Below are 25474 nucleotides of genomic sequence, written 5' to 3' on the forward strand. Positions count from 1 at the left end.
GCCAGTGGTGTTTTGGGGAGGAATCCCAGGAATTTGGGCTCCTGGGGCAGAGCACCCAAAATTTGGGGTTCCCTGAAACCTCTCCTGGAAAGCACAACGCTCCCAACGGAGATGAGCCTTTACCCCAAGGCAGTGAGGGACATGAAGAGCGAATTTCCCTTGGGGACAGCAGCACGGAGGTGAATGGGCAACTGCAGAGGAAGGCGGCTGCTGGGGAGGAAAGGGGAAAAAAGAAAAAGAAAGTGAGAGCAAGGAAATCCAGCATCGTGTGGGAAATCCTCCAGCTCCATTCCGTTGAAGGCTCCTGCCCTGGGGTCTCAGCTCGCGGTGGTGTGCCCCATCCCGCTCCCAGCCCCTAGCAAAGCAGGCACGGGGACGCGCTCCGTCAAGTTAAACTCTCCATTTATTGGATCCTTTTACAAAAACCTCAACATATGAATATTGTGCTCGTGTTGAAGGAGTGTTTCTGGTCTGGTCTGTTTTTTTTTTTTTTGTCTTTAAACCTGGTGCTCACGGAGCAGGGCGCAGGGGAGGGCAGGGCTGGGCGGCGAGACGGGAGCGGCACCGCGGGCGATGTTATTTTATTTACAGCGAACGCCCCCGGGCCTGGATGAAGCAGCAGAAATGTTGAAAAAAGGGGAAAGGCCTCGGGAAAGGTGCCGCCACCGAGCAGGTGATGAACCACACGCCCCACCCTGAGCTTCGGAGTTACCCGGGGTCCCCAAAAACCAGGGGAGCGAAGGGCGATGGGGATGGTGGCAGGGCTGGGCTCCCGAAATGCCTCTGTGCTCCCTGCTGGTGGAGGGAACCCCGTGGGATGGCTCAGGAGCAGAAAGTCGTGGTGTGAATCACGGGGCTGGACTCCTGAAGGGTTCCTGTGTCTCTTTAGGCAGATTTGGGAAAGCTCCAAAGCCACAGCCACAGCCCTGGGGGTGGGGAATGGGACGTGGCATTATTTTCCTTATCCTCATCCCTCCCAACCCACCCGTCCCTATGCAGCAACCATTTAATCCTCGGCCCCAAACCCGTCCCTTTTTTTTGGGGGGGGTTCAGCCAGGAGGAACCCCTCTCAGGACCCAGCACGTGCCACACAACCGCGATGCTCCACATCGACCAGGGATCTTCCAAAAAAAAAAACAAAAAAAACAAAATAAACACCACCCAAGAGCTGGGTGAGATGGGCAAGAGGCGAGCGTGCCCAGCCCCAAACGGCAACACGAAGCCTCCACGGCCTCAATTCCCAGCGCCACCTCACCAGGACAGTGCCATTTCCCCACAGCCTCCTGGAAACGAGGCGCTGGGAGGCGTCTCTCATCATTTCTATAAAGTGCAATCCACGGCTGCAACGAGGGGGGAGCGAGCGCCGGCAGCAGAGGAGCTTCGTGCTCCTCACGGACCACGGCGAGGGCTGCTGAGGCTGGTGCAGCTCTGCCCTCCGAGCAGGAGCAGAAGATGAGCCCCTCCCCGAGGTGTTTTGGGGCCTCGCTGAGCCCCCGGTTGTGTCCTTACAGACACTGGGAACCTTCAGGTGGTCTGCTTGAAGGCAGGAGCCCCTCCGTCCTTCCCAAAGGGCAGAGCCGTACCCCTGTGGCAGGGAGGGCACAAGCAGCTGGCTGAAACGGGGCTGGGCAGGTCACAGAGCCCCAAAACGTGGTGCAGGCTACACGAGGAGGGTGCAGACCCGAGGAGTGAGTGCAGGAGCTGCCAACGGAGCAGCCCTGCTCCTGTTTTGGGACACGGGTGGGTGACAACATCCTCCTGCTGCCCGCACACGGGGCCAGGAGAGCTGGGGACAATGAGGTTTCATCTCCCCATGTGCCCAGAGCCTTTGTGGGGTTAACGAAGCCTTTGCGGGGTCACCCTTCGAACACAGCCCAAAGAGGACGAGGTTTTAAGGCAGTTACACCGAGACCCACAGGGATTGAGGCAGAGAGGGGACTCCAGCCCGCTCCGAGCTCCAGCAAACCCAGCACCTCGCTTCAGTGCTGCCCATGAGGGTGGCCGATCCCAAGAGATGGCCCCAAAAGGGCCCTGATACCCCACTGCTACCCCCGAAAGGCCAGAGCAGGCTCGAAGCCTCTCCACAACCTGCTCCAACACACGACGCTGGGTCACCGCTGCCCTGCCGCGCTGCAGGGGGAGCGTTCCCAACCTCAAACCCTGTTTTTGAGGTCTGGCGGTACCTGCGGTGGAAAAAGGACACCAGGAATGAGAGCACAGCAACCAAACGCCCCCGTGGCTGCGGTGTGGGACCCGGTGTGGAGTTGGGAGCCGGCTCAGGACCCTCCAGGACCAACCTCGTCCTTGCTCAGCCCTCGTGGAGCTGCGGGAGGCTCGGCACGGCGAGCAGGGCGCTCATCAGCGGGGTGACACCTGGAAGTCCTCAGTAGCGGCCACAGGGCGATGGGAGCCGGGCCGTGGTGTGCAGGAGGGGAGGAGGAGAGAGGGAGGAAGGACGGGGACAGCATCACCGGAGCTGCCTCGACGTGGGGAGAAACCTCTGCAGTCAAAACGCCGCCGACCTGGCCTTGCCACGGCGCCCCCCGAGAGCGCAGACAGGTCCAGAGAGGGGTGGGAAAAGGGGAAAAAAAAAAAAAAAAAAAAAAAAAGCCTCACGCGGCAAATCTAAAACACTTTCATTTTAAATAACAATAATTATAATTAAAAAGAATGGGTGCCCTTGGCTAGCCCGGGGGTGGGTCCGCTAGCCAACGTGCCATTCCTCAGTGTACGATCCTAGGGAGCGTCCTGGCGGGGGCCGGGAGATCCTGCGCCCCGCCGCCTGGTCGTGTCGCCGTGGGGGAGAGCAGGACGGGGGCAAAATGTGCCTGTCCCAACCCCAGGCTGTCCCTTTTCCTCCGCGGGAGGGAGGCCGGAGTCAACAGCAGAAGGCTTTTGGCCCTCGGAGCCCCGCTGAGAAGCCACCCCTGTGCCCTCGCCCGCCTCGGGATGAAGTTCGGCGAGCCGAGGGGCGGCCGCCCGCTGCCTGCTGCTTTTAGATGAATTTGAAGCATTTCGTCTTGTCGTGGGGCAGGCGGGTCTTGAAGAGGACCGAGTCGACGCGGAACTGGGTGTAGAGCAGCGGCATGTACCCGTACACCTTCACGAAGAAGTTGATGCACTTGTGCCGCTCGTGGAAGTGGGAATCGTCGTGGGAGAGCGCCTGGGGGCAGCCGGGGCAGCGGAAAGTCCAGCGGGAGGTCACCTGCAAGAGAAGGACGGGGCCGGTCACTGCAGCTGTGTTTAAAATGGGAGGAAGGAAATCTGTCTTCCAGCTGCTCCGCGGGGCCTTTGCTGACACAGCAAACCCTCTGCTCTGAGCGGCACCGCGAGCCAAACCCCAAATTCATCCTGCGTGCCACGGCGAGGACTTGGCCGCTTCTGGAGGCTGCGCTGAGCTTTTGAACGAGGCCCTACAGCTCCTCGGGGACGGAGGGGTAAAAAAAAATAACAGTACAAAGTCCCTACCTTTATGGGAGGCTTTCTCGTGAGGTGGGAGACGAGGAAGTTCATGGCGATGTCCTCGCAGTTGATGTACTCGTCCACCATGTCGCGGATGGCCTGCGGCATCACGTAGGAGTACAGGTAGGCGTAGTACTGCAAGAGGAACAAGGGGAAGCGTTGCTCGAGGGGATCCCGGGCAGCACGCACTGCCTCGGCCCCCTCAGACCTCGCTCTCTTTGCTGCTGCACGGTCAGCACGTCGCCAGCAGCTGGTGGATCCCCTTTCCACAGGACAGCTCAGGAAAGTGTAGGAAAAGGGCCCGTTGTCTTCCCAAGATCTGTTTGCCCTCCGTTTTCCTTCTCCTAGAGAGAAGAGCGTGTCCAGGAGGCATTTTCCGCCCTGCTCCCTTCCAACAATCAAATCTGAGCTAATTCTTACCAAATAAATCACAAACACGCGAGCTCTGGTTCCTCTAGGAAGGAGAGGAAAGCTCCAGGCTGGCCACGGAGGAGCGGCCGCGACTTCTCACCTTATGGAAGAAGGCAGCACCAGTGAGCACCATGGAGAGCTCACACGAGTAGTTGGAGTTGTAGAGCCAGGACTGGTGGGGGATGTCCCACGCGTGGTAGCGCCCCGGGAAGCCGACGATGCGGTCCCTCGCCTCTCTCCAGACCCTGCAAACACACCAAGAGCTCGGATGAGGCGCCTGGAGATCGGCACAGCTCTGCCTGAAAACCTCCAGGGGCGGCCAGGTGAGATCGTGCCCTCGGTGCCAAGGGATCTGCTCCCACGGAGGTGTTGCAACTGAGGGGAATAATTGCATATAAAAAATAAATAATTGGGGTTTTCTGGTTCAAAGAATGGCCAAGATACATCGTAGTTTGGACAAAAAAAAGATTAAACATCGTTAAAATGTGCAAATGTGGTTTAAAGCCACGGGCTGTGAGCGCAGAGCAACGCTGGGTGCCACCAAGTTGGGTTTCCCGTGTTGGGCCTCTTCCAGAGAGATGTTCCAGTTTATGGTTTGCAGGGGAGGGAAGTGCTCCTGGCTGATGCATATGGGATCTTCTAACTCCTAAAGGTTGCTCTGTACGTTTAAAGGAAAGCTAACGAAAAAAGCCCGATGGCCCCAAATTAGTTTCTGAGGTACAGAGAGCACGGAAAACGGTGAGCTCAGGTGAAAGGGCAGGGAAAGAGGTGGGGAAAGCCAGCAAGATGCGAAACCACCAGCTCTGCTTTGACTTCCTTTTATAAAAAGTCCAGGGCAGCCACGGCTCTGGGCTGGGAGTGAGAGAGCGCGGGCTCGGTTAATATTCTGCTCCCAGCTGCAGCTCGCTCTCCTCAAGTGAGAGCCCCCAGGAGAGCCGTGAGGCTGTCAGGAATCATTAAGACAAACGTCAGAGCCCGGTGTCTAACCTGGCAAACCAACCCAGCCTCCACATGCGGGGCCGCCAGCTTCCCTGGGAGCATCTGAGCCGACCTCACGTGTCGGTACCCAAGCTCAGAGGGCCCGGACTGCAAAAAACAAGTCCCAGGTGGGAGCCTGGTGGACTCGGGAGGGTTTTCCCTTCGCCACAGGCACAGAACGAGGCAGCGAGTGGCCTTTTTCTGTTTTCCTGAGGTGGAGGAGAGCTGCCACAGCTCCTTTGCCTGCTGAGAGCTTCAGAAGCGATGGCTGCAGGGCTGCTGCAGACACCAACTTTCCAAGGGCGCTCGTGACGCTTCCTAACACAGCAAGGAGCAAGGATGGGGTTGTTGTTACAGCCTCGAGTCCAATTAATGAAGCTCCAATATAAGCTGGTAATGAAAAGGGAGTAATTAACGCTGCCAGCAGCGGCCCTGGCACCATCCTCCCAGCCCTCGCTCGCTGGCTGAGCTTTCTCTCAATGTTTTGAAAAGCTGGAGCAGGAACTGCTCGCCCCTCCTCGCTTCTCCCACCTCCTGCTTTCACAAAAACCTGATGTTTTCGTGGCAAAAAGCCGGGGTTCCTCCGGAGAAGGGTTTTGGCCATGCTACTCGGAGGGGTTTGCTCCCATCCTGCAAGGGCTGTGACCATCCTGGCCTTGGCAACGTGAAGGATGGAGCACAGAAGCCTCTTGGATCTGTTTTCCAGTTTTCTTCTTAACATACCCTCAAGAACATTACGGGAGGGTTATCAGAATTGCAAAAGCCTGAGAGTGAAGGTTAGGAAGTGCGAGAATCAGGAGGGTTGCCTGGACAACCTGGAATCAGCCCACCTGCAGTCATTAAACACTTCATTAGCGCACATTTCTCCTCCAACAACTCGATCTGGAAAGCCCCAGGAAAGGCTGTGCTAGACCCCGGCCAGGCTCTCGTTTTAACCACGGGGCCACGAGCAGCACCGGGATGCAGAAAACATCCAGGTGGGGCTGAAAGCTACACCCTTGGAGGCCACTCACCGGAACCCAAACATGATCTCGTCGTGGCGAAGGTGAGCGTCGTCATCGATGGACAGGATGGCCTCCGTCTCGATCTCATCCCACGGCAGGAAGCGGTTGTTCAGGCTGTTCTTCTCCGTGCGTACGACCTACGGGACAAACAACGAGCGTCACAGTGCGCAAATGGAAAAGGTCTCACCTGCCCCGGCACACCTACGGGCACGCTGTGATGCCCGGGCCACTCCATCCCACCAGCCGTTTCTCCTCTTAAAATAAAGTCCAGCCTGGTGAAAAGAAGAAGGCGTCACGGCCGTAAAATGCTATTAAACAAGATTACGTTTGGTCACATAAAAAAGCCATTAACAGGGGGAAAATATTTGTGGCGGGGACCCGTGTGACAGCTGGCGCGATTAAACTCCCGCGTGAAGCCCGTGTTGGCGCCTTCAGCTGTCAGCAGGAACAACTGGGGGCAAAAAATGGAGCGTTCAACGAGAAGGCATTAAAATATTTTGCTGGAGAGCCACCAAAAGCACGATTTATTGCAGGAAGGGGAATGAATGGCGCAGCTCTAGGCTCCTTCCAGTTCATCAACACCCTAAAACGGGTGTCAGGTCCTTGTGGGTGTGACACGGTGCCTCTGAAAGAGGCTCCATTTCTGAAATCTTGTGGCCACGACCAGTTTCTGACTGCCTGCTTCGCCTCCTGTTGCTGGGCTTGCCCTCCGGTAAGGCTGCAGAGTTATTAAAAGCAGCGCCGATGCATAATTTATCCTCCTGCTTAAGAGCACGCAGCACGCTGTGCCGCTGCTGGTACCGTGGCATTTCCTCCCCGAGGCTGATCTCATTGAAGTCCGGGGGTGTCTGACTCGTGAGGATTAGCAGAAGTTGGACCCAGGCCATCGGAAATGCATTTAATGCTTTCCAGGCAAGGTCCTGCCTACCGCTCCTGCTGGACCAGCTGAAGACACATGGATAGAGGACAAAAGAGAAAGAATTGGGGCCGAGCAGCAGAAAACCCTTTCTGCCCCATCAGCACGCTGAGAAATGTCCACGGCTTTGCATTGAGCAGCCTCCTACTTGCTGCAGGTCCTCAATTCAGCTTCTCGGGAAAGACTCAGCTTGTACATTTGCAAAATGTCAAATTATTTCCACTCCCCGGAGCTGCAAGAGGGCAGCACAGAGGGTGGAGAGATCGGTGCATTGGCACGAAACTCTTCCCTAAAGAGAAGGATGCTACGGAGGAGCCAGATGCCTCCGAGACTCAATAAGCACATCCACCACGTGAGCACAAGCGAAAGTTCGAAGCAACTTAAAGCTCCTGCCTTTGATGCCTTGTTTTCAAAGGAACTGTCCCAATTTACAGCGCTTTTAGGATGCGGCTAATTGGCATCAGCCATCTAGTCAGCGGCATCTGGAAATCCCTGCGCTTGCCCCTGGGTGACTGCACCAGGAAAGCAAACGGGGACGTGCAGGCAGCGATTCGAGAAGGGACCAAACCTTCCTCCTGTCTCTGCCCTCCTGGGACGGCTCAGCACAGTGCCTTTTCCTCGGGCAGGACCGGGTTTGGGTCTCAAACACACACACTGCATCCTGAGCTGGGGAAACAAGGGCATCGCGTTATGAGATGGGAAATAAAACCTTTGAGAAAGAGACAAGTGAACCTTTGGGAAGGTTTTCTCCTTTAATACAAGTGGCTAATCTTGTAAAAACAGGTTACAAGGGGGAAGGGGAGGAGTATTCGAATCGGGGACTTGCAACATTCCTATCTCTTCGAAGGTTTTTCCATTTCAATGGGCCTCAGAAAACGCCAGATTTGTCAGGCGTGAAATGGCCATTACGGGCACAAATGCACTCAGGAACTTATTAGGCTAGGTGAAAAAGGAAGGGTTATTACACCAGCCAAGTATAAAGAAGTCCAATCCTCTCCCTCCCGTGGCATTAAGTGAGATTTAGCAATTTTTCCTGACTTCATCACAAACCTAAAATACAGCTGAGCGGCGCCTTATCGGGCCGTGTCCTTGGCCACGGGTATCTCCAAGCACTCCTCCAGAAATAGCAGCTCAACCTCCCCGTGCCATGCATGTGGAGAAAGCAGGCAGCCACTGTGGTGTCCATACACACCCCTATATGTACACAAGGCACGGTATGTTGCCAAAATCTGGGATTTATGGACGAGAGGAGGTGGCCTGGTCACCCTGTGGGACCTCCTCTGGTGGTAGGGCAGGGCCTTGAAGCCCGGCTCTTCTCTGGAATATTCTCAGCCTGAGGTGCCATGAAGCTGCTGTGAAACAACAGCTCGACAGCGTTACTGGGAGATCAAACTTCTTGGCACTGGTTGATCTCCAAATGCTTTCTGAAGAACCAGCAGCAAATGGCTGGTGGGGCTGGGAGCTGTGAGTTCAGCCATGTTGCCGATGTTAGGCCCCGCTCACAGGAGCCCCTTCTCAGGCCTGACCTGTGGCCACCTCAGGTGTCTCTGACAGAAAGGAATCCCTTTTGAAGACATTAAGAGATGGGGGAATCTATCCTTCCTCTGAGTGTCCCTCAGGACGTCCAACCTAAGGCCAACCACTCGCTCCTCTGAGGGATCCGCCATCAGCTCCCTCAGCAGGCCTCTTCCACACGGGACCGGGCGGCGCCATAACCAAACCCTCTTTCAGTTCTTATTCAACCAGATCAAGCTCTCCATCTCTCACCCAGGGCCGTTTCTCCTGCCCTTCCCTCACGTTAATGATGGCTTTTGATCATATTTTTCAGGGGTTGTGAGCCAAGAGCTGGGTGAGCACCCACCAAAGTTGCCTCAGCAAGCGTGAGGCGCGCGCTGAAATGCTGAGCTCCGGCTCACCAGTTACTCACCAGTAACCTTCACCCAGCGAGATTCTAGCACTGGGGAGCTCAAAAAATCCCATCAGCTAAAAGAAAGGCACACAAATTCACCAAAAAGCCACCCTCCCCTGGAGGGAACGGGGAGGCTCCAACCACAGAGCACAGCAGCACTGTTAGGACCTTCACACAAACCCCAGCCCCTCCTGCCTCACATTTTGTACTTCTGGCTGTCTTTACCTTGGTTATTTTTGGCCTTTTCTTGTCAATTTTGCTTAAACACCTTTGCCACCAGTGGTATTACCAAGCGTGGTGCTGTACAAAGTCGCTGCCATGGCTCCCAGCTCCAAATCACCTCAGCAGTTTACGCACTTAGGATGTTTGTCTTAAAACTACAAGACATAAAATGCTTCTCAGCACAACACACACCATATTAGAGACTTCTGCTCCTGTCAGCAAATCGAGGTGATTTCATTCCACAAGTTTCTTTTGACTGAAGGAGCACGAAACCCCGAAACTCAGCCCAAACCTGTTTAATACATCCATTTGCTCCTGGCGTTGTTCATGGCCATGCTGGCCAAAAAGATCTTAAAAGCGTTAGACAGAGCTAAAAGAAAGCATAAATCTGTCCTCTGCCCAGCAAGAATGCCCCAACCAACACCAATATTTCCTATTTATGCAGAATATTTATACATAAATACAAAAATTTAGTAAAATCGGTGTCTTCCAGCAATGTCTAGTGAGGCTTTATGCCTAAGCCTTAAATTAAGCGTCACATCTAATTTGGTGGCGAAAACATGAAGAATGTCTGTGCCCTTGGAGAAATCCTGACAGCTCCGCTTAGAGAAGCAGATTGATTTGTGGGCAAAGAGCAAGCTCTGCAAGCAAGCGGGAAGCTCATTGCTCATGTCAGGTCTTCATCAGGACAAAACCAAAAGGGCACCCTTAGGAGAGCTGCGTAATTCGGGGAGCCAAAGAACAAGTTCTCGGGAAAAGGATCCACTTCCACTGTTCCCAAAGACACGGGGATGAAGGGAGAAGCAGAGTGGTCCTGGCAGCACAGCCCTCTAGGGCCGACAGATTTACAGCCCTGTCAATCCTCTTCTTGGCACCAGCTCTTGAAGTTCGCAGTAAGATCCAGAGAAGGAAGGCACTGAATGCGCAGGGAGGATGCTCGAGGGCTGTGCCTCAGCCTTGCTGCCATCCCAGGGATTGAACCCATGGACAAACCCTTCTAAAAAATGCACTATATCCCGATGGTAGCATTTGGGGGCAAAGATCCCAACCGAGGACACACCGTTCTGCTTCGTATGGCTGAGCCAGAGGGATTTGCAAGGTCAGAACCTCAGAATTGCAGCAGAGGAGGAACAGCAAGTGGCACCGGGAATCCCTTTGCCCTTACCTGAAACTGTTCCGTAATCAGGCCACTCATTTTCAGCTCAGAGGTCAGACAAAATCCGGATAATCCCCTGATGAAGCAACACGCCCAGCTCAGCCCTCAAGACCTGCAGATTACCAGACACAACAGCACACGAATGCTGAGCTGGCAGGTTATTTACAGGGCAGAAAGGGCTTTTTTCCCAAGCGGGTCGCGTGCCTGTGTGGATTCACGTACACATGGACAGGATAAATCTTAATTTTTTACCTGGTCTGGCTCCATCCCCTGCTCCCACTGCAGTGGAGGTGTTGGATCAGGCTCTTGCTTCTCCACTGCTGTGCCCAGGGATGCAGAGGAGGAAGGCAGCCAGCCTGTCCTAGGAGCAGCACCATCTTCACAGCTTTTTCAGGAGCACAGATGTCAGGACAGGTTTGCACTGACCAGCCAGAAACGAAGAGGGATGCAGCACCACAAATATCCCTGGCTATTGCAGGAATTTTGGAATTTGGAATCAGGAGAGACTCCGTGTGGAAACCACACACCTGAAGTTCACCCTCATAACGATGACTTTGATCCCAATTTCTCTCGAGCTCCCGGTCATCTTCCCCCATGTAACATGTCAAAGGGCAGAGGCCGGTCCCAAGACCTCACAGATGTGTCCTGTCTGCTGGACGAGCTGCCAAGCCTTCTGTGAAGAAGCCGATGAAGCCACCAGCATCTCCACAGCCACCACCACACATCTCCTGCAGCACTGAAATCCTCCTGAAAGCACAACACCAAGAGCCCCTGGGCTCCGTCCTGCCCACACAGAACCATCTCCTCCTGCCAAGCCCAACTCCCAGGCTCCAGGCTTTGCTGCCTCCAATTCGGAGGTGTTTTCAAGCTTTGGATGAAAAGATCTCAGGGACTATTTTAAAAATCATCTCCAGAGGAATGAGAGAGTTTCACTGGAGGGGAATTTAGCTGCAAAGCTACCCAAAGGCTGCATGCAGTGCACGTAAATTGGCAAAACAGATGCATTTTTAAAACAGGCATAATCAAATAATCCAACATTAAACCAGACGTAAATTATCCCCCCGTGAGAACAAAACCCCACAGGAAGGTACTAGTAGAAATCCCTTTTTAACACTGATACGGTGTCCATGGACATCATCTGTGCCAACGCTTGGGCTCTCTTTAAACCACGCGAGTGGTGTCCGTGGGCTGCTCATCTCCGAGCTGAGAAAACAGCTTGCGATACAAATAAAACCCATTATTTATTCATTTTCATAGGGGTGCAGCTGTCACTTGGTTCGGAGGAAGCTAAGGGAGAGGCGTACTTATTTTAACATTAAAGAGATCCAGATCCTCACTTATTTTTATTTTCCCTGCATGTCCCTGTTAGTGGCTGCGCAATTAAAGATGTGCTTTGGTTGTCCACCTAGATTTATTTACAATTATTTGGCTTTGAAGAACATCCTCAGGACAACATGCTGTCACTTGCGGCTGGGGTTTTACATTCCTCATCGGTATTCTCCCCTGGCTATTATTTTTTTTGCAATTAAATGGGCACTATCCAAAGGCATGGAAGTGAAGTGTTTCTTTATCAGTGCTCTTCTAAGCCAGGCAGACGTCACAAACCTGCTTCCACCTGGCAAATCCCCTCTTGGTATTCAAGGCAGGAAATTCAGGTGAATTTATTCTGCTTAGGAGATCACAGAACATGCTGGGGAGACAGACCGGGGACGGCAGCAGGAGCATCTGCACCCTTATTTAGCAAATTAGGGGCACACAAACGCAACCAGTTGTCTTTGGTAAGACAGAAAGACAAACAAATAAATATCTATCTGCTGTACCAGCTCTCTGCCAGGTGTCTGCTGCAATTTGAAAGTGGTGCTGTTTAAATGGATTGCAAAATCAGCTTCTTACCAGGTGCTGACTGCTGCTCTGAGGGTTTGTGCCTCTCCTGCTGCCCGCAGCTCCTGCAGGAACACCTTGAAGGAGGCCACGTGTGCCCTGTATCCAGTTTTCTGCAGGAAGACCCAGGCTGCTTAGATAATAGCAGCTTAGGAGATGATGTGCACCCTGCCAGCGAGCCTGGGAGCTGAACAATCCCTCTGCGCCAGTTTTAAGCCCAGTTTGACCCCTAGGAGTTAGCAGTTTGGATCTGCCAGCTCACTGGGAAAGCCTGACCTGATTTGGGGAAAAATATTCAGTGTTCCTGCCTCGCCTTCCCAGCTGCACTACGTGGATGGAGCACTCAGCACAGATGTGTCGGGAGATGTTCAGGGCCAGGTACAACCTCAGTACCAACCTCAGTCTTCGTTGGAGGAGCCATACTGGAGCTAAAGGGAGAGGCACACACTATAAAGTCTTGTCCTTACTAAAGCAAGCAAGCAAAAGCCCAAAACTTTTAAAGTATCGAAGTCCAGATCTCTCTCAGCCCTTCTCTCTGGAGAAAACCCTGCTGGCGAACTCACGTGCTTCTAAATTCATTGGAAAAGACACGTTGCTGGTCCCTGGGACTGCGCCGAGAAGTCTGGCAGCAAATGGACTGAGAGCTGGGGGAGGGATCTGAGAGAGGCTGTCACATCTCATCTACAAGACGGAGAGCGTGTAACAAATTAGCCCGGCAGTTTAGGAGCACCCTTGAGGTAGCCTCTCCTTGCCAAGCCATCAGCTGCTGTGCCATAGCAGGTCGCCAGCAATAAAGGGAAGAAAACACACAAACGTCCACTTGAAAACCAGAGAAACACACATTGGAGAGTGAGAACATCTCCAGGGGAAGAGGAAAGTGCCGGCAACCCAAGGGATGCCGTCCCAGGGGATGACTGGAAATACCTTTTTTCCCATTCACCGAGGCAGAGCTCATCTTTCCACACACTGCTCTCCGGCTGATAGCCTGGCTGCTTTAATTAACAGAGCCTTCCGTCAGTGCGGTGCTGCACAATTACTTCTTCTGCAGGTTCCCTCGCTTTCTACGAGGCATCTGTCAAGCAGGATTTCTATGACGAAAAGTGAAACGAAACGCCCGGCAAAGCAGGTGCACTTATTTTAAAACTGGTTAAATTCGGCGTGGCTCGGCAGCTTGAGCACGTTGCGTCTAATGATGCTCGAGGGTGTTCAGCTGCTGTGGCCCATCCTAGATGCTCTGGTGCAGACGCTCACATTTGGGGGCAGGAGGCATCAAAACGAACATTATTTCTCTGTTCGTGGAGGGAGGAGGTGGGGAAAGGCAATTCACAACTCGCAGAGCACTTAGTGAAAAAGCTGGAAGGAAATTCAGTGTGGAAGCAAAACCACAATGGCATCAACTCCGTGGGCAGGTTATTTTTTGAGGAGAAGGGGGCAGAGAAGAAATGGTTGTGGTGCCAGGAGCAGCGAGCATGAAGAGCACTCAGACCTGCACACCCACTTTCAGCTGCCAGGTTCACTCCAGACCAGAAGTTTTCCAAGGACATCAGAGATTTAGAGAGTTGAAATCTCACTGGGAAACTTCTGATGGGTCTGGGCTGGCTGAAATGGCGACAGCTTTGTGCCAGCAAGCCTGTCCTCAACCCCATTACCTAGCGATGAGAGCTCTTTTCTGTAAGGTTAGAAGAAAAGACCCAGCAAATCCATGCCACGGTTCTGCAATCAGCGTCTTATCTCTCATTTTTCTCCAGGATGAGCACGGCTTATGCAGAAAAGCAATTTCCATCAGCTTGGATATCAGAGAGCAGGCGGGATATTGCCCTGAATGTGGTCAAATAAAGGGGAAAGGCAGGTTGGGAAGATCTTCCCTTTGCTCACAGGTTCACCTGCTCCACGTCCCAGGGCTTCCAGGCAGAGCCAGGGCAATGTCCTGTTCTTCAGAGCTCCTCTTGCTCTCAGACTCTTAATTCGGGGTGATCTGTTTAAGCTTCTCCTGCTATTCAATTAAAACATTAAATAAAATCAAGGGGGAACAAATGCTTTCAGCGAGAGGCTCCGAAATAGATGGTTGGGATGAGCGAGGACTACCAAGAGCACCTCCCGCAGCATGGGCTGGGAATTAAGGACTGCCACGTGCTAGCAATTACAAAGTTCACATTGATTAGGCATAATTAAAACCAATTCCTTTTAAAAAAATCTTTCCACCTGTTTCCACCAGCCTGGACTCCAAGCAGTTCACACTGAAGCTGCAAACGTCACCTCCCGGCCCAGGATGCTTTAAAAATTCAGCGCCGAGCGCAAAAACCCATTTACTTTTCCTACACCTCAAAAAAAATTCAGACTGCAATTCAGATAAGCGTCCAGACACCTGAAGACGTTTGCTGAACTGTTTTGATCTGAAAAATGTTACCTGGGAGGCCCGAGAACGGCTTCACCAGATTTCCCATCTTTCCACTGCTAATAAATCTGGGAATAGGCAAAAACAGCTTTTCTGTGAGCTTACAGGGAGACGTACAACTTCATGCTTCAGTGGGCAGGCATCATTTTCTGTTCTCTGTGCCTCAGTTTCTCTCCAGCTCATTTCCAGCATGCCCCCGTGTGCTGTTTATGGTCTTTGTCCCGTATTTATCAGCTCTGGAGGAGGGGAATCCAGGATTTGATTTCTAGAGAAGTGAGGAAGCATCATCCATCAGACAGAAGGGAGAGATTCCTTGTGGGAAAAGGGGTAAAAGCATCCAGGAGATGAACAATTTTGTGGCTGCTGTGCCACCGCCAGCTTGGGAGTAAGTTATCATCTACCTGCGAGCTGCAAGGTCGCTGCCGATCGATCCCAATGAGTTTGGGGAGGTATCTCTGAGCTTCATCAGACACGAGGGAACACGCAGAGTGATGAAAACCTCTCCCTTGCCCCTCATCTCTTTCTCTGCCCTTGTATCCAAGCGTTACAGCCCCAGAAAAGGCAGAGAAGGTGAAAACGGAAGGCAAAAAAAAGGAGAGAAAATGTCTACACACTCAATTCTGCCCCCAACTTCTTCCCCAGCATGGAATAATTTGCTGCTTAAACAGCAGCAGCAGACTGCAAGGGGGTGGGAGTTAATACTGCAAGCATCTGGGTTTTAGCAGCACAGGTAAACCGAGCAGCAAGTCTGCTGCAAAAACTACGCAGAGAGGCAGCAAGCTCCGAGGGGTGGGAGAAGCAAGGCAGCTCGTGGGGCTCCGCAGGCAGCAGGTGGTGCTACGAACCCGGCAGCAGCACGGGAATATTTGGCGGTGTTGTCCTGCCTCTGAAAACTGCTCTCATGGAGAGATTTTGTAATTCGTGTACCTTTGCTATGCTGCTGCTGAAGGTGCTGTGCTGGCTGGATCCTGTCAAACCCACGGGGTTTTATTCCCCTCTGATGAGAGCTCCCCCTGGTCCTGGCGCAGGACCACGCACACCACCCCAGTATAATCAAGTTACTGGTGTCCACGAGCTGCTGGTGCCCCAGCTGAGTTTGCAAAGTTGCCTCCACTCTTCCCAAAAAAACAAGCACGAAGTCGCAGGACAAGCGCAGACGCCGATGCTGCGGACGTGGCACGCCAAAGCCGCCCCGTACAGGGCTCTGCTCCTCATCCTCCGAGCTAAAAACAGCACCTGGGAGCTCCCCGTGCTCCTGCCGTGGACATCCCAGGGCAAATTCGAGGATTTCTGGCAGCAAATCGAAGGCATCAAGTCTTTCAGCAGCAGGCTCAGCACAGGACAGCTGTACAGACGCTGCTCAAACAGAAGGGAAAGTCCTGACAGCATCTCCCCCAAGGCTTCTCCCGCTTACCCAGTGCCATTTCAAGGGGCAGGTCTGCAGACTTCAGCGGCGGTGCTGCTGGATTTGAAATTTTCCAAAGATGATTCCTTTTCAGGCAAGCAGCTCAACTGAATGAGCTTCCTCAGCCGGCCACCAAGCCAGCAGAAAAGGACACGACGCCACTGGAACCGGCTGCGGAGATCAAAGCTAGCGACTTACCCCGTAACAAAGCGGAGGGAAAGGATTAGTCACTGCCGAAAGCCACGGGAGCTGGCGTTGGCAGTGAACCCAGGCAAATTGCTCGTAAATGCCTCCAAGCACACACAACCCCGGAGGAAGAGGAGAAAGCAAAGCCCTGCAGGGCTTTTCCAGCCGCGGCTCGTCGCCGAAGGAGCCGTGCGCCACGGAAGAGAAAGAAAATCAGAAGTTTGGGTTATTAATTCTGAGGACACGAGCACAGGTTATGAAAATACCGTTTTGGGATGGGTATGATGTAGCCTATGCATCCACGGGGCTGTGCATCCTATAATATTGGAGGCTGTGCTCCAGGCACGATGCCAGCACCCTCTGAAAAACCCTGGGGGTCCCCAAACTGATCCAAAAACCAGGCAGGCATTCCTGGGGCAGGCGGAGAGCTGCTACACGGGCTCAAAACAACACAACCGGATGATCCTGATCCAAAAAACACTCCTACCAACAAGTGTTTGTCCCCACAGAGCTTTCTGTCTTCCACGAACCCTTTTCAGGGGTTGCTTGGACCCATGGCCTTTGGGAAGCACACACATGTAGGCTTTCCTGGCTCAGGCTGCAGTCCTGGGGGGCTTTAAGTAAGTTTCTGCAAGGGAAATGGATAATTTAATTGCTGCATTAGAGGATCTGCGGCTGTTTTGAGTGCAAGCTGCTCCGGAGTTTAATCAGCTCGCAGGTCAGGGCTTTGTGCTTTCTCTACGCAGCGCCGGCAGCCTTCTGAAATACATCTTAAGTGGGTCTGGCTGTCCAAACACTTTGTTTTCAGGATTAAAACCAGAGTAGAAAGAAGAGAAATGACTCCTGGTTCCCTTTCCCCAATCCGTGCCCTGCTCAGAGCCACATGAAGGCATTCAGCCAGCTTTGGAGCTGCTGAAACCACACACCTCGGTCATTCAGCATCGGGCTGGGCACACTGCTACGCCAAAATTGGGATGAGGAGCACAGGGAAGAGCCCTGAAGCCAGCAGAAACCAGCAGCACACCGGCTCCTGAGCGCAGAGAAAAGAGCAGCGGGATCTGAATCGTTCTTGGGTGCATCTCATTACCATTTGCGTGGGCTGCCCGCGTGGTTTCCTCGGTGTTTTGCCTCGTTTGTTTCCCTTTGCTTTTATTCGCATGGGTGAAAAAGCTGCCAGGGAACTGCAAAGCGAAGAGCGAGGTTCTCCTGTCGTCACCTGGATGTTATTTAGAAATCCTGAGCGTGGAGAAGCAGAGCGGGGAAGCTGGAAGTCTCTGTCCCAGGACCAAGCCAGGTCTCCTTACTGACTCAGTCTTCATTCCGCTGCTGGAAATCCTTCCAAGGTTGATGTGGGAGCTGCAGCCAGCTACCCCTTATCACTCAAAGCCTGGTGCAGTCTTTCCGCCTGCTCAGAGCAGAGATTTAACCCCAAACCCTTCTTTTTACCCCCCAGAAGCACAGAAACGGCAGGAGCATGCAGTAGAGCTGCCACCCTGCCCGCACGGAGCCCACCTGCTGGCACCAAAAGCAGGCACTGGGTGGCCCGGGCAGGCTTTAACTCCTTGAGGATATTTCAGCTTTGGCAGATGTCACAGCCACCTCGAGGGGCACCCGATTGCTGAGGTTCAAAAGCCAGCTCAGGAGGTAAGGGATGGCCGAGATGTCGCTGATGGCACGGCCGCGGTGATGCTCTCTGGGCTCTTCGGCGTGCCAGGTTCACCCGGTGAAGTGCTACAGATGCAAACACTCGGGGGAAGGAAGCTTTCAGGCTTGCACAAACAAGAATACTCATTTGGATCCTTGTTTTTTATCTCCTGAATGTGAGATGGGAACAGTCTGCACGGCACAAAGGCACTTCAAACTCGAGGGCAATCCATCTACATCTGCTCTGAGGGAAACCTTGAGTGACTACACACAGCCTTACAGCGCATTGTATCTGCACCTAGCTCAGCACAGGACCAGAATATGTTATCACAGACTCCTGTGCAGCTCAGGAACCTGGCTGGTTTATCTACTGAACACAAAATTATTTTTTTTACCAGCTCCAGCAGCGCCTTGGTGGGACTTTGGGCCACATCGAGCAGCCTGCACGCCGGCCGGCTGCGGGGACGTTACGGAGCTCATTTGCTACACAAGGATACAGCACCGCTTGAAGATCTGAAAGAATTGGATATTCCCCATCAAAAGACACTTCTTCCCTGCAAGGAGATGAATCTCACAGCTTTGGAGTTGCTTCCAGCAGCAGCTGAAGGGGCTGTGTTTCTCCCCAATGCCTGCAGCACCCCGCGTCTCTGCTCTGCTTCCCAGGTCCCTGCAGCGGTGGCTTTTAGGACGTGTCACCGTTTGAGGAAGCCCAGGGAAGTTTTCATACCGTTGTCGTGCCAAAACAGGGGGCAGAGTATTGAGGAATACTTACAGACCCCAGCACGATGTAACCAGCAGGTCTGGAGGTGGACGAGCACGTTGTGGGATGGATGCCTGGAGGCAGCAAAGGGTTAGGGCTCGTGTAGGGGATCCTGAGAGCCTGAGGCTCTTCTAAAGCATGGCACATAGAAAAGCTGTGCGTGTATAAGGCTTGTGCATGTCAAAGTCCCCAAAAAACAAGTGGGACCCCAACACAATAGACATACAAAAGAGAGCAGAGGAAAAAAGGCATTAAGGTCCATCAACAGAAACATATTTTCCTTGCACAAATAACACCCATTAGCGACTCCAAAGAGAAGCAGCCCCAAATCTCCAGCTCTGGAGGAGTGCACGGTTTCGAAGCAGACACAATGCGAAGACTTTCACAGAATTCAAGCATTCAACGGGCCTAATGTGAGAGATTATTTCGCAATTATCCGAGCAATTTTCTCTCCTCATTGTCCCTGGACCAGAAGGGTTTTTAAATGTGAGCAGAAGGATTTATTCATCACAATAATAATAAAGCGAAATATTAAATCAATGAATCCCCTTGCATGAAGCATAAAGCTCACATTGCTATTAAGCTTGGCGGCGTCCTGTCACATAAAGCACATGCAGTTTGCGTACTTAAATACCATCTCCCTCTTTTATTTCTCCTTTCCCTAATTTGTAACGCATTATCCTTCCATTTGTCCTCTAAACATGACCGGATTCAAACAACGCGGCGCTGCCTTTATGCTTCTGCTCTCTTTCCGAGTGCAGCTGGAGATTTATATTTAATATTGATCACTAACAATGCCTGGTGCAGAAAGTCATGCGGAGACAACAGAGAAAGTCCTAAAACAAAGAAATAAATATTAATTAAGGGAGAATTAGCTCGTTAAAAGCAACGCTGCCGATAGGCAAGGGAGTAGCCGGGCACCAGAAGGCACGCTGGTCTTTCAAGGTGTCAGTTCTTCAGTTTGGCTGGGACGAAATCAGCCCAAATCTGACCCAAACTCACAAGACAGAATCTCTCACGGTTACATAGGTCTTGGCTTATGCTTTCCCCCATTTTCTCTCCTCTCCTCCCTTGTAATACAACATGATAAATGCCTTCGGAGGCCCTTATCTAGCGCACAGCACAGCTGCAGTGCGTCCCTCTCTTGTTTTTGTAAAAGATTTATCAGGTAAGGTGCAGCAGCAGCCACTATTTAGATATTTATAAGGTGCCACCTGTCCTCACGGTGTGATACTTCAAGTGCCCGAGCAAAGATTTTCAATAAACAGGAATCTCTTACCCTTAAGCCCTGAGACTCATAGCGGGCTCCACGCACGCAATTATTGTTTCAAGACTGCCAAATACCCGGCACTGCAAAGACCCTGCACGTGTACAATTCAGACCATTCTGTGTATCAGCTCCTGCATCCCGTGAGCTGAAGGCTGCAGGCTGGCTCTCACGATCCCAATTCATCTCGCCCACCTCTGAAGTCCCAGAGAGAAACAAGCCTTTCTACAAGACAAGCCACGGAGTCCTCACGCGCGCACCTAAAATGGGTCAGCTGAGTCATTACCTTTCATCTCCTTGTTTTTCTCCACAATAAAGAAACCAGATCAGGTATAGACATCCGCAAGGATGCGAGATGAATGCTGGCCCGGATGACTAAGCCGAGCCAACACTCTTCAGAACGGCTACAGCCAACTTTAATATACAAAACCCACCGGGAAGCAAGACCACGGGGTCTACGTCTTTCTTACCATGATCGGGACACCGATGTCTGGCCACAAGAGATCCTCGGAGGGAAGCTTGGGAGAGTTCCACACTACCACCACTTTATTTAAGTACGGGAGACCATTGAGCCTTTCTAGGGAGTTCATCAACACTTCCTCCCGCTCGTACGTTAGCATCACGACCGTGAACTGCTCCCGGGGGACGTTGCCACCCAAAGCAGCCTGGAACTCCTTCCCAGAGCCACCCGCTCCTCCACCTATCGGTCGAAATCCAGTCCCGGACCCTAAAAACTTGGCTTCCGATGGTAAAACAGGGTCGAAGGGGGTATAGGGGAAGAGGTGGAAAGGCCCTGGAGCGGAATTCCAATTCCTGTAGATGTCCATTGCGGTGAGGGTGAAATTGCGGAGATATTTGGGAGATGCATAGGGTGGTTCGGTTTCCACAGGCCCCAAGTCCAGGTCGCCGTTGTCTGCCATGTTGGGGTCTGTGCCAGCAGCTTTGCCCGAGCGGTGGGGGATCTCCACCGCAGTTTCTTCTCGGATAGGAGCAGCCGGGATTTGGATTCGAGTCCTTATGATGGCTAAGACTGTGCTGAAAACGTTGTCAGAGGTGGAGAAGTAGGTCTCCCACAAGAAGCGGCCCTGCCTCCTCATGGCGAGCAGATCGTTGTCAGAAATGCTTCTCAGAAGGAAGTGCACTTCTGTGATACGTGGCTTTGGTATGATTAAGGCTGCCTCGTTCCACCGGATCACATCGTTATAGGGGAGCTGAACTTGCTCTCCGAGAACCACCGGGATGGCTCCGACCTCCAGCGCCTCGAACAGTCTCATGGCACACCCAGCGGAGATCACCAAGCGGGTGTCCCCCGGGGTGATTATCAGTGCAAAAGTAGATAGCTTCAGTAGCTCTAGTCTGTCGTCCCTTTCTCCACACAGAGCCCACTCAGTGGGCAGACTCGCCTTAGGCTGGTTCTTGCACGTGAACTCCACCAAAACAAAGTCCAACTTGCTGTCCTGAACGGCCTTCAGGGTGGTAATGATGCGATCGTCGTAGTCAGCTGGGGCGTTGCCTTCAATCTCCTCTTCGAAAGAGCGAACCTCTTGCAAGCTGGATCGCAGAGACTCAATCTTCTCCCCCTGGAAACTAAACAGGTATTTACGCTTGACCGGCACCTGGGGAGGGATTTCTAGGAAGTTGGGTTCAGACATAGCGTGGACCAGGGGTGATACCACGATGTCGAAGCCTGGTCGGTACTGCACGTCGTAAAAGGTGGACTGGGCGATCATGGCACGCCCCGTGCTGATGTTGTAAAGAAAGTTCTGAGTTTCCGATTTCCTCGATAAATTGATGATGAGATGGTTGTGTCCGTCAGTCCTCCAATACGGCAAAGAGTGCAACTGTTGCTCTAGTTCAGTAGGTTTTGGCATTACAGGCTCTTGCATTTCCCCCACTAAAATTATATACACACAAGCAATATTTGCATTTTCAGTAACATAAACATTAGTTCTGACAGTCGCCTCAAAGGCTTGCTTAATTAAAGGGTCTAAGGAGCTACCGAAAGGGTAATCGTCACTGTTGTAGACGTAGACTGGAAAGCCAGATGTCAGCGGGCATCGTGAGTAGTCAAAGCAATTGTGCAGCCTGCAATTCCGGTTGGATTTTGGCAGGGGGAAGGTCACGTCGTCTTTGTCTGGCAGCAGCCGGATTGGCAAGGAGAGCTTCGGCTGGTTCTGAGCCATCAGCTCTTTGTAGGAATGCTCCGTCTGGCTGATGACATTCTTCAGCTGCAGCAGGTCCTGCTTGGCGTTCTCAATGCTCTTTTTGCAGGCCTCGATCTTCAAGTTGAGCTTGGCGATCTCGCTGTTGAGCTCCTGCCTCTTGGCCTCCAGCTGGAGCAGCTCCTCGCTGACCGACTCGCGGATGCGGCACAGGTCTTGCACGTGCTTCACCTCGCACAGCTCGTTGCCGGTCCGAGGGCCGAAGATGCGCTTGCCGGCATCGTCCGCGTCGTCGATGGTGGTTAGGTAGTAGTGGGCGATGAGGGGAAAGAAGACGAGGATGATGAAGAGGGTGAAGCTAAGCCAGGTGAGCCGGATCCGACTGGACCACCTCAACAACCACGGCTGGCCTCCGTTCCCCGCTCCCCCATTCCGCAACATCGTATATCCAGTCATGAGTTCCAAAGTCACCGCCTGCCCAGTCACGTCGGATCAGTAGCCATAACCAAAAGGGCTTTTACAGCAAGTCTCTGCAAAAAAAAAAAGGTTACTCTGCCTGCTTAACGAGGGGCCAATAGAATGGGAATTTCATCGTGTCGCCACCACAGCTCTCCCGCAGTCGTTTCGGTCCCGGTCGCCTTGCTCGCCGGCCTCCTCGCCCACCCCAGCCCACCCTCGGTCTGCGGGCGAGTTGCTGGAAGTGTCACGGCGTTGTCATGGCGATTGGGAAGTCTCAGCCAGCGGGGGAAGAACACAAGGGGCTCAAGCCAAACTCCGCCGCTGCTCTCGACATCCTGCATTACCATGCGATGAATATGCAGAGGCACCAGCCATCGCGGAGGCCGAGCCAGGAGGGACTCGTAGGAACGTCAGGCGCTCTCATCACTGCTGCACGGCTGATGCTCGGCCATTCCTGCAAGAGAACAGGCAGAAATTCAGACAGTGCCAACAAAACGACCCCGTAGCGACCTAAGACCACGCTCATTTTTAAAAGCAACTCTCCTCTCTTTCCGAAGAGCGACCTTTGTACGTGTTTAACATCCCCAGGGTTAACAGCAGCAAACCTGAGAAGGTGATGGGATCCATGAGGTGTGGACACGTGGCTCTCACTGAGCACCCTCCTTTTCATTAGGGCTGCACGTTTCGGTGGCCAGCCCCGAAAATCCCAGCCCTTAGACCTGGTTTCCTTTTTCTGCCACTTTCTTGCCGTGAAACTTTGGGGAAGCTGCTTGGCATCTGCGAGTCCCCGTCCCCTCACGTCCAAAAGGGGGATATCAACGTCCACCTGCTCTGCCTGCCCGCCTCCTAATGGCACGTTGGGATCCGGGGACACGGCAGCACTGGGAATTTGTCCTGCATAACTGAGCGTAATCACTATTGTTCTGCTCGAGTGACTAGAGCTGATGAGGAATTTTTAGACGAAGTGTTTTGCTTTCATTTCCTGCTGGAAAATTTCGATTCATCGCCGCAGAAAGTTTAAAGGGAACGTACTCACAGCGGTTACAGCCACCTCTGCAGGCTCGCTGCATCTGAGATAGAACTTCGGGTCAAAACTGGAAAAAGGGAGCCAGTCTATGCTGTCCATCAAAGCCAAGATGCTGGAGTTAGGATCTGCATGATACTATGCCACACAAGTGGCATCAGCTTGCTTAAATATGCCCTTTTCGCTTGGAAAACTGCTGTGGCACTGAATTAGGAGAATGGCTACCTAAAGTTTGCATAAAACACAAGGATGGGGCCAATTCAGCACTGACTCTAGGCCAGATGATTTTATAGAAACTCTCCCTCCTTTTTATCAGTAGCATCCGAGTTAGCCACATTTCTTGGATATTTTTCATACCCCGGCTGATGAGTACAGCGTTGGGCACTCTTGCACAGCCTCACGAGAAGCTTATTCATTTCCGCTTCAATTTTTAATTAAAGTCACCTACAATGGTGACAGTCATTTTGCACTACATCTATTTCGTACTCCCCTCATCTCCTCACCGAGAAGTAGCAGGAAGAAGGCGAGGAAGCAACCTGCAGCTAAAACAGAGCCCTGAAAACCAGCCAAAGCAAACCAGAAATTCACCTTAGAGGAGCAGAGGTAAGTCACGGATCATTTTCCCTTCAGTACACAAGCGTGTCAGGGGAATAAACTGAAGATTTGACTCCAACCAGGAAAAAAATGTAACTAAAGGGAAAGAAGTGGACTAAAAACACACAATTCCTAGGCCCGTTTTGTTACAGGGCTCTCTGCTGTTGGTAGTGTAACGCTGCATGATTGAAGGAGAATTTCCCCTGCAGCCCCCGAACACGACCCCCAGTTGGGAGCTGCACTGCAATTAAAAACGAAAGCAGCTTTTAAATTCATAGCATTGTCTGGCAAACACCACTGGTGTAAATCTCAGAAAGCCGGGCGGATAAAAAGGGCTGAAAAGTCAGGAAAAAAAAACAAAAACGAAATCAGCTTTCTCCGATCTTGGCAGCGTTGTCGGTGCAGGCAGATGGGGGAGGCTTCGGCTCTCCTGGCAGAACATTTTAATGCTGCTCTCTGTACACCAACCTCCATTTGCTGGGGCTGCGAGAGGCTGGTGATGAATGTAAATCCCCAGCTCTGCTGCGCGGGGCTGTCACTCAGGCACAGGGAGCCCTGGCAGGAACAGCACACTCGCATCGCGCCGCTGGGACCACTGCTCTGCAACAGCAGGATTTTTAGCAGGCACCAGTGTACAAAGCAGCCGGCTGACTGAAGGCAAGAAGAAGTTTTTAAGGCCTGTGTTATTTATTTTTTTTTAAGCTCTCTCCAGGAAATGAAGCTCGTGCTGTCACCATCCGTGTGCACCGCTCGGTCCCTGCAATTTCAGGGCTGTCTCAAAGGGGCTGCGAAGATCCTAGAAGTGCTACCAGTTTTCTGCAAACAGCTGGCCAGGAGATGAGAGCCGCTCTGTTCACACTTCTCCTGAGGGAAATGCCAAAGCACATGCTCACTGGAACGGCAGCGGATCTGAAAAACAGCTCGACTTCAAGGCACACACGGGAAAACCAGCTCTGCTGTTCTGTTCTTAGGGGGTGCCGTGGATTGCATGCAAGGCTCTGAGACACGACTGAAATAAGGGAACATAAATGTGACCAAAAAGACAGAGGAGGGGTGTGTATGTGCTGCTTTCTGACTGACCAGAGAAAGCTGCAGCCCCCCAGGAAGCAAACACAGTCCCAAAGGTTATCAGTTTAGCCTGCATCTAAATCTTGCTCCTTTTTAGCAGCTCTGCCCATTTATGAGCCCCAAACAGCGATGAAGTGGCAAAGGGAACTCCCTAAAATGGCAAATGGCATCCCTGGAAAGCTAAATCCAGGCCATCACCCCACACACGATCCTCTGCAGCTGTTCTGCCATCTAATCCTTCCAGTGGCTCCTCTGGTCCCTCTCCTTCAGCTGACACAGAACAAACTTTATCCTCCTGACCTAAAAACGTGGGCTGTGAATTAAAAAAAAAATAATCCATATGCTCAGAAACCTGAAGCTGACAAATGAACTCTGCTGCTGGCTGAGAGAAGACCACACAGAAGACACTAGAGGAGGCTGGGGAGGGATTTGAAATGCAACATGCGTGGCTTGGGATCAGTTAAAAGTATTGACTGTCAGCATGAAATATGTGCTGGTGATAAAGAAAGCACTTTAGTAACGAAGGAGAGTCTGAAAAGAGTGTCTAAGACTTTATTCCTATCAAGTAGATA

At 52.4% G+C, this 25474-nt stretch overlaps 1 protein-coding gene across 6 annotated transcripts in view; it reads right to left on the minus strand.

Moving 5' to 3' along the window:
- Positions 1–2619: 2619 nt before the first annotated feature.
- The window catches only part of EXTL3 (exostosin like glycosyltransferase 3), a 96873-nt gene continuing 74018 nt past the window's right edge, over positions 2620–25474 (minus strand). For all 6 annotated transcript variants that reach the window (XM_038177715.2, XM_038177714.2, XM_038177713.2 and 3 more), the window contains 5 exons: positions 20066–22670; positions 5865–5992; positions 3974–4118; positions 3469–3597; positions 2620–3205 (listed from right to left, as the gene is read on the minus strand). In XM_038177715.2, the coding sequence (XP_038033643.1) occupies positions 2996–3205; positions 3469–3597; positions 3974–4118; positions 5865–5992; positions 20066–22213 (2760 nt within the window). In that variant the 5' untranslated portion in view covers positions 22214–22670 and the 3' untranslated portion in view covers positions 2620–2995. The remainder of the gene's footprint in view (positions 3206–3468; positions 3598–3973; positions 4119–5864; positions 5993–20065; positions 22671–25474) is intronic.

The sequence above is a fragment of the Anas platyrhynchos genome, chromosome 3, assembly GCF_047663525.1.
Source record: "Anas platyrhynchos isolate ZD024472 breed Pekin duck chromosome 3, IASCAAS_PekinDuck_T2T, whole genome shotgun sequence".
NCBI lineage: Eukaryota > Metazoa > Chordata > Aves > Anseriformes > Anatidae > Anas > Anas platyrhynchos.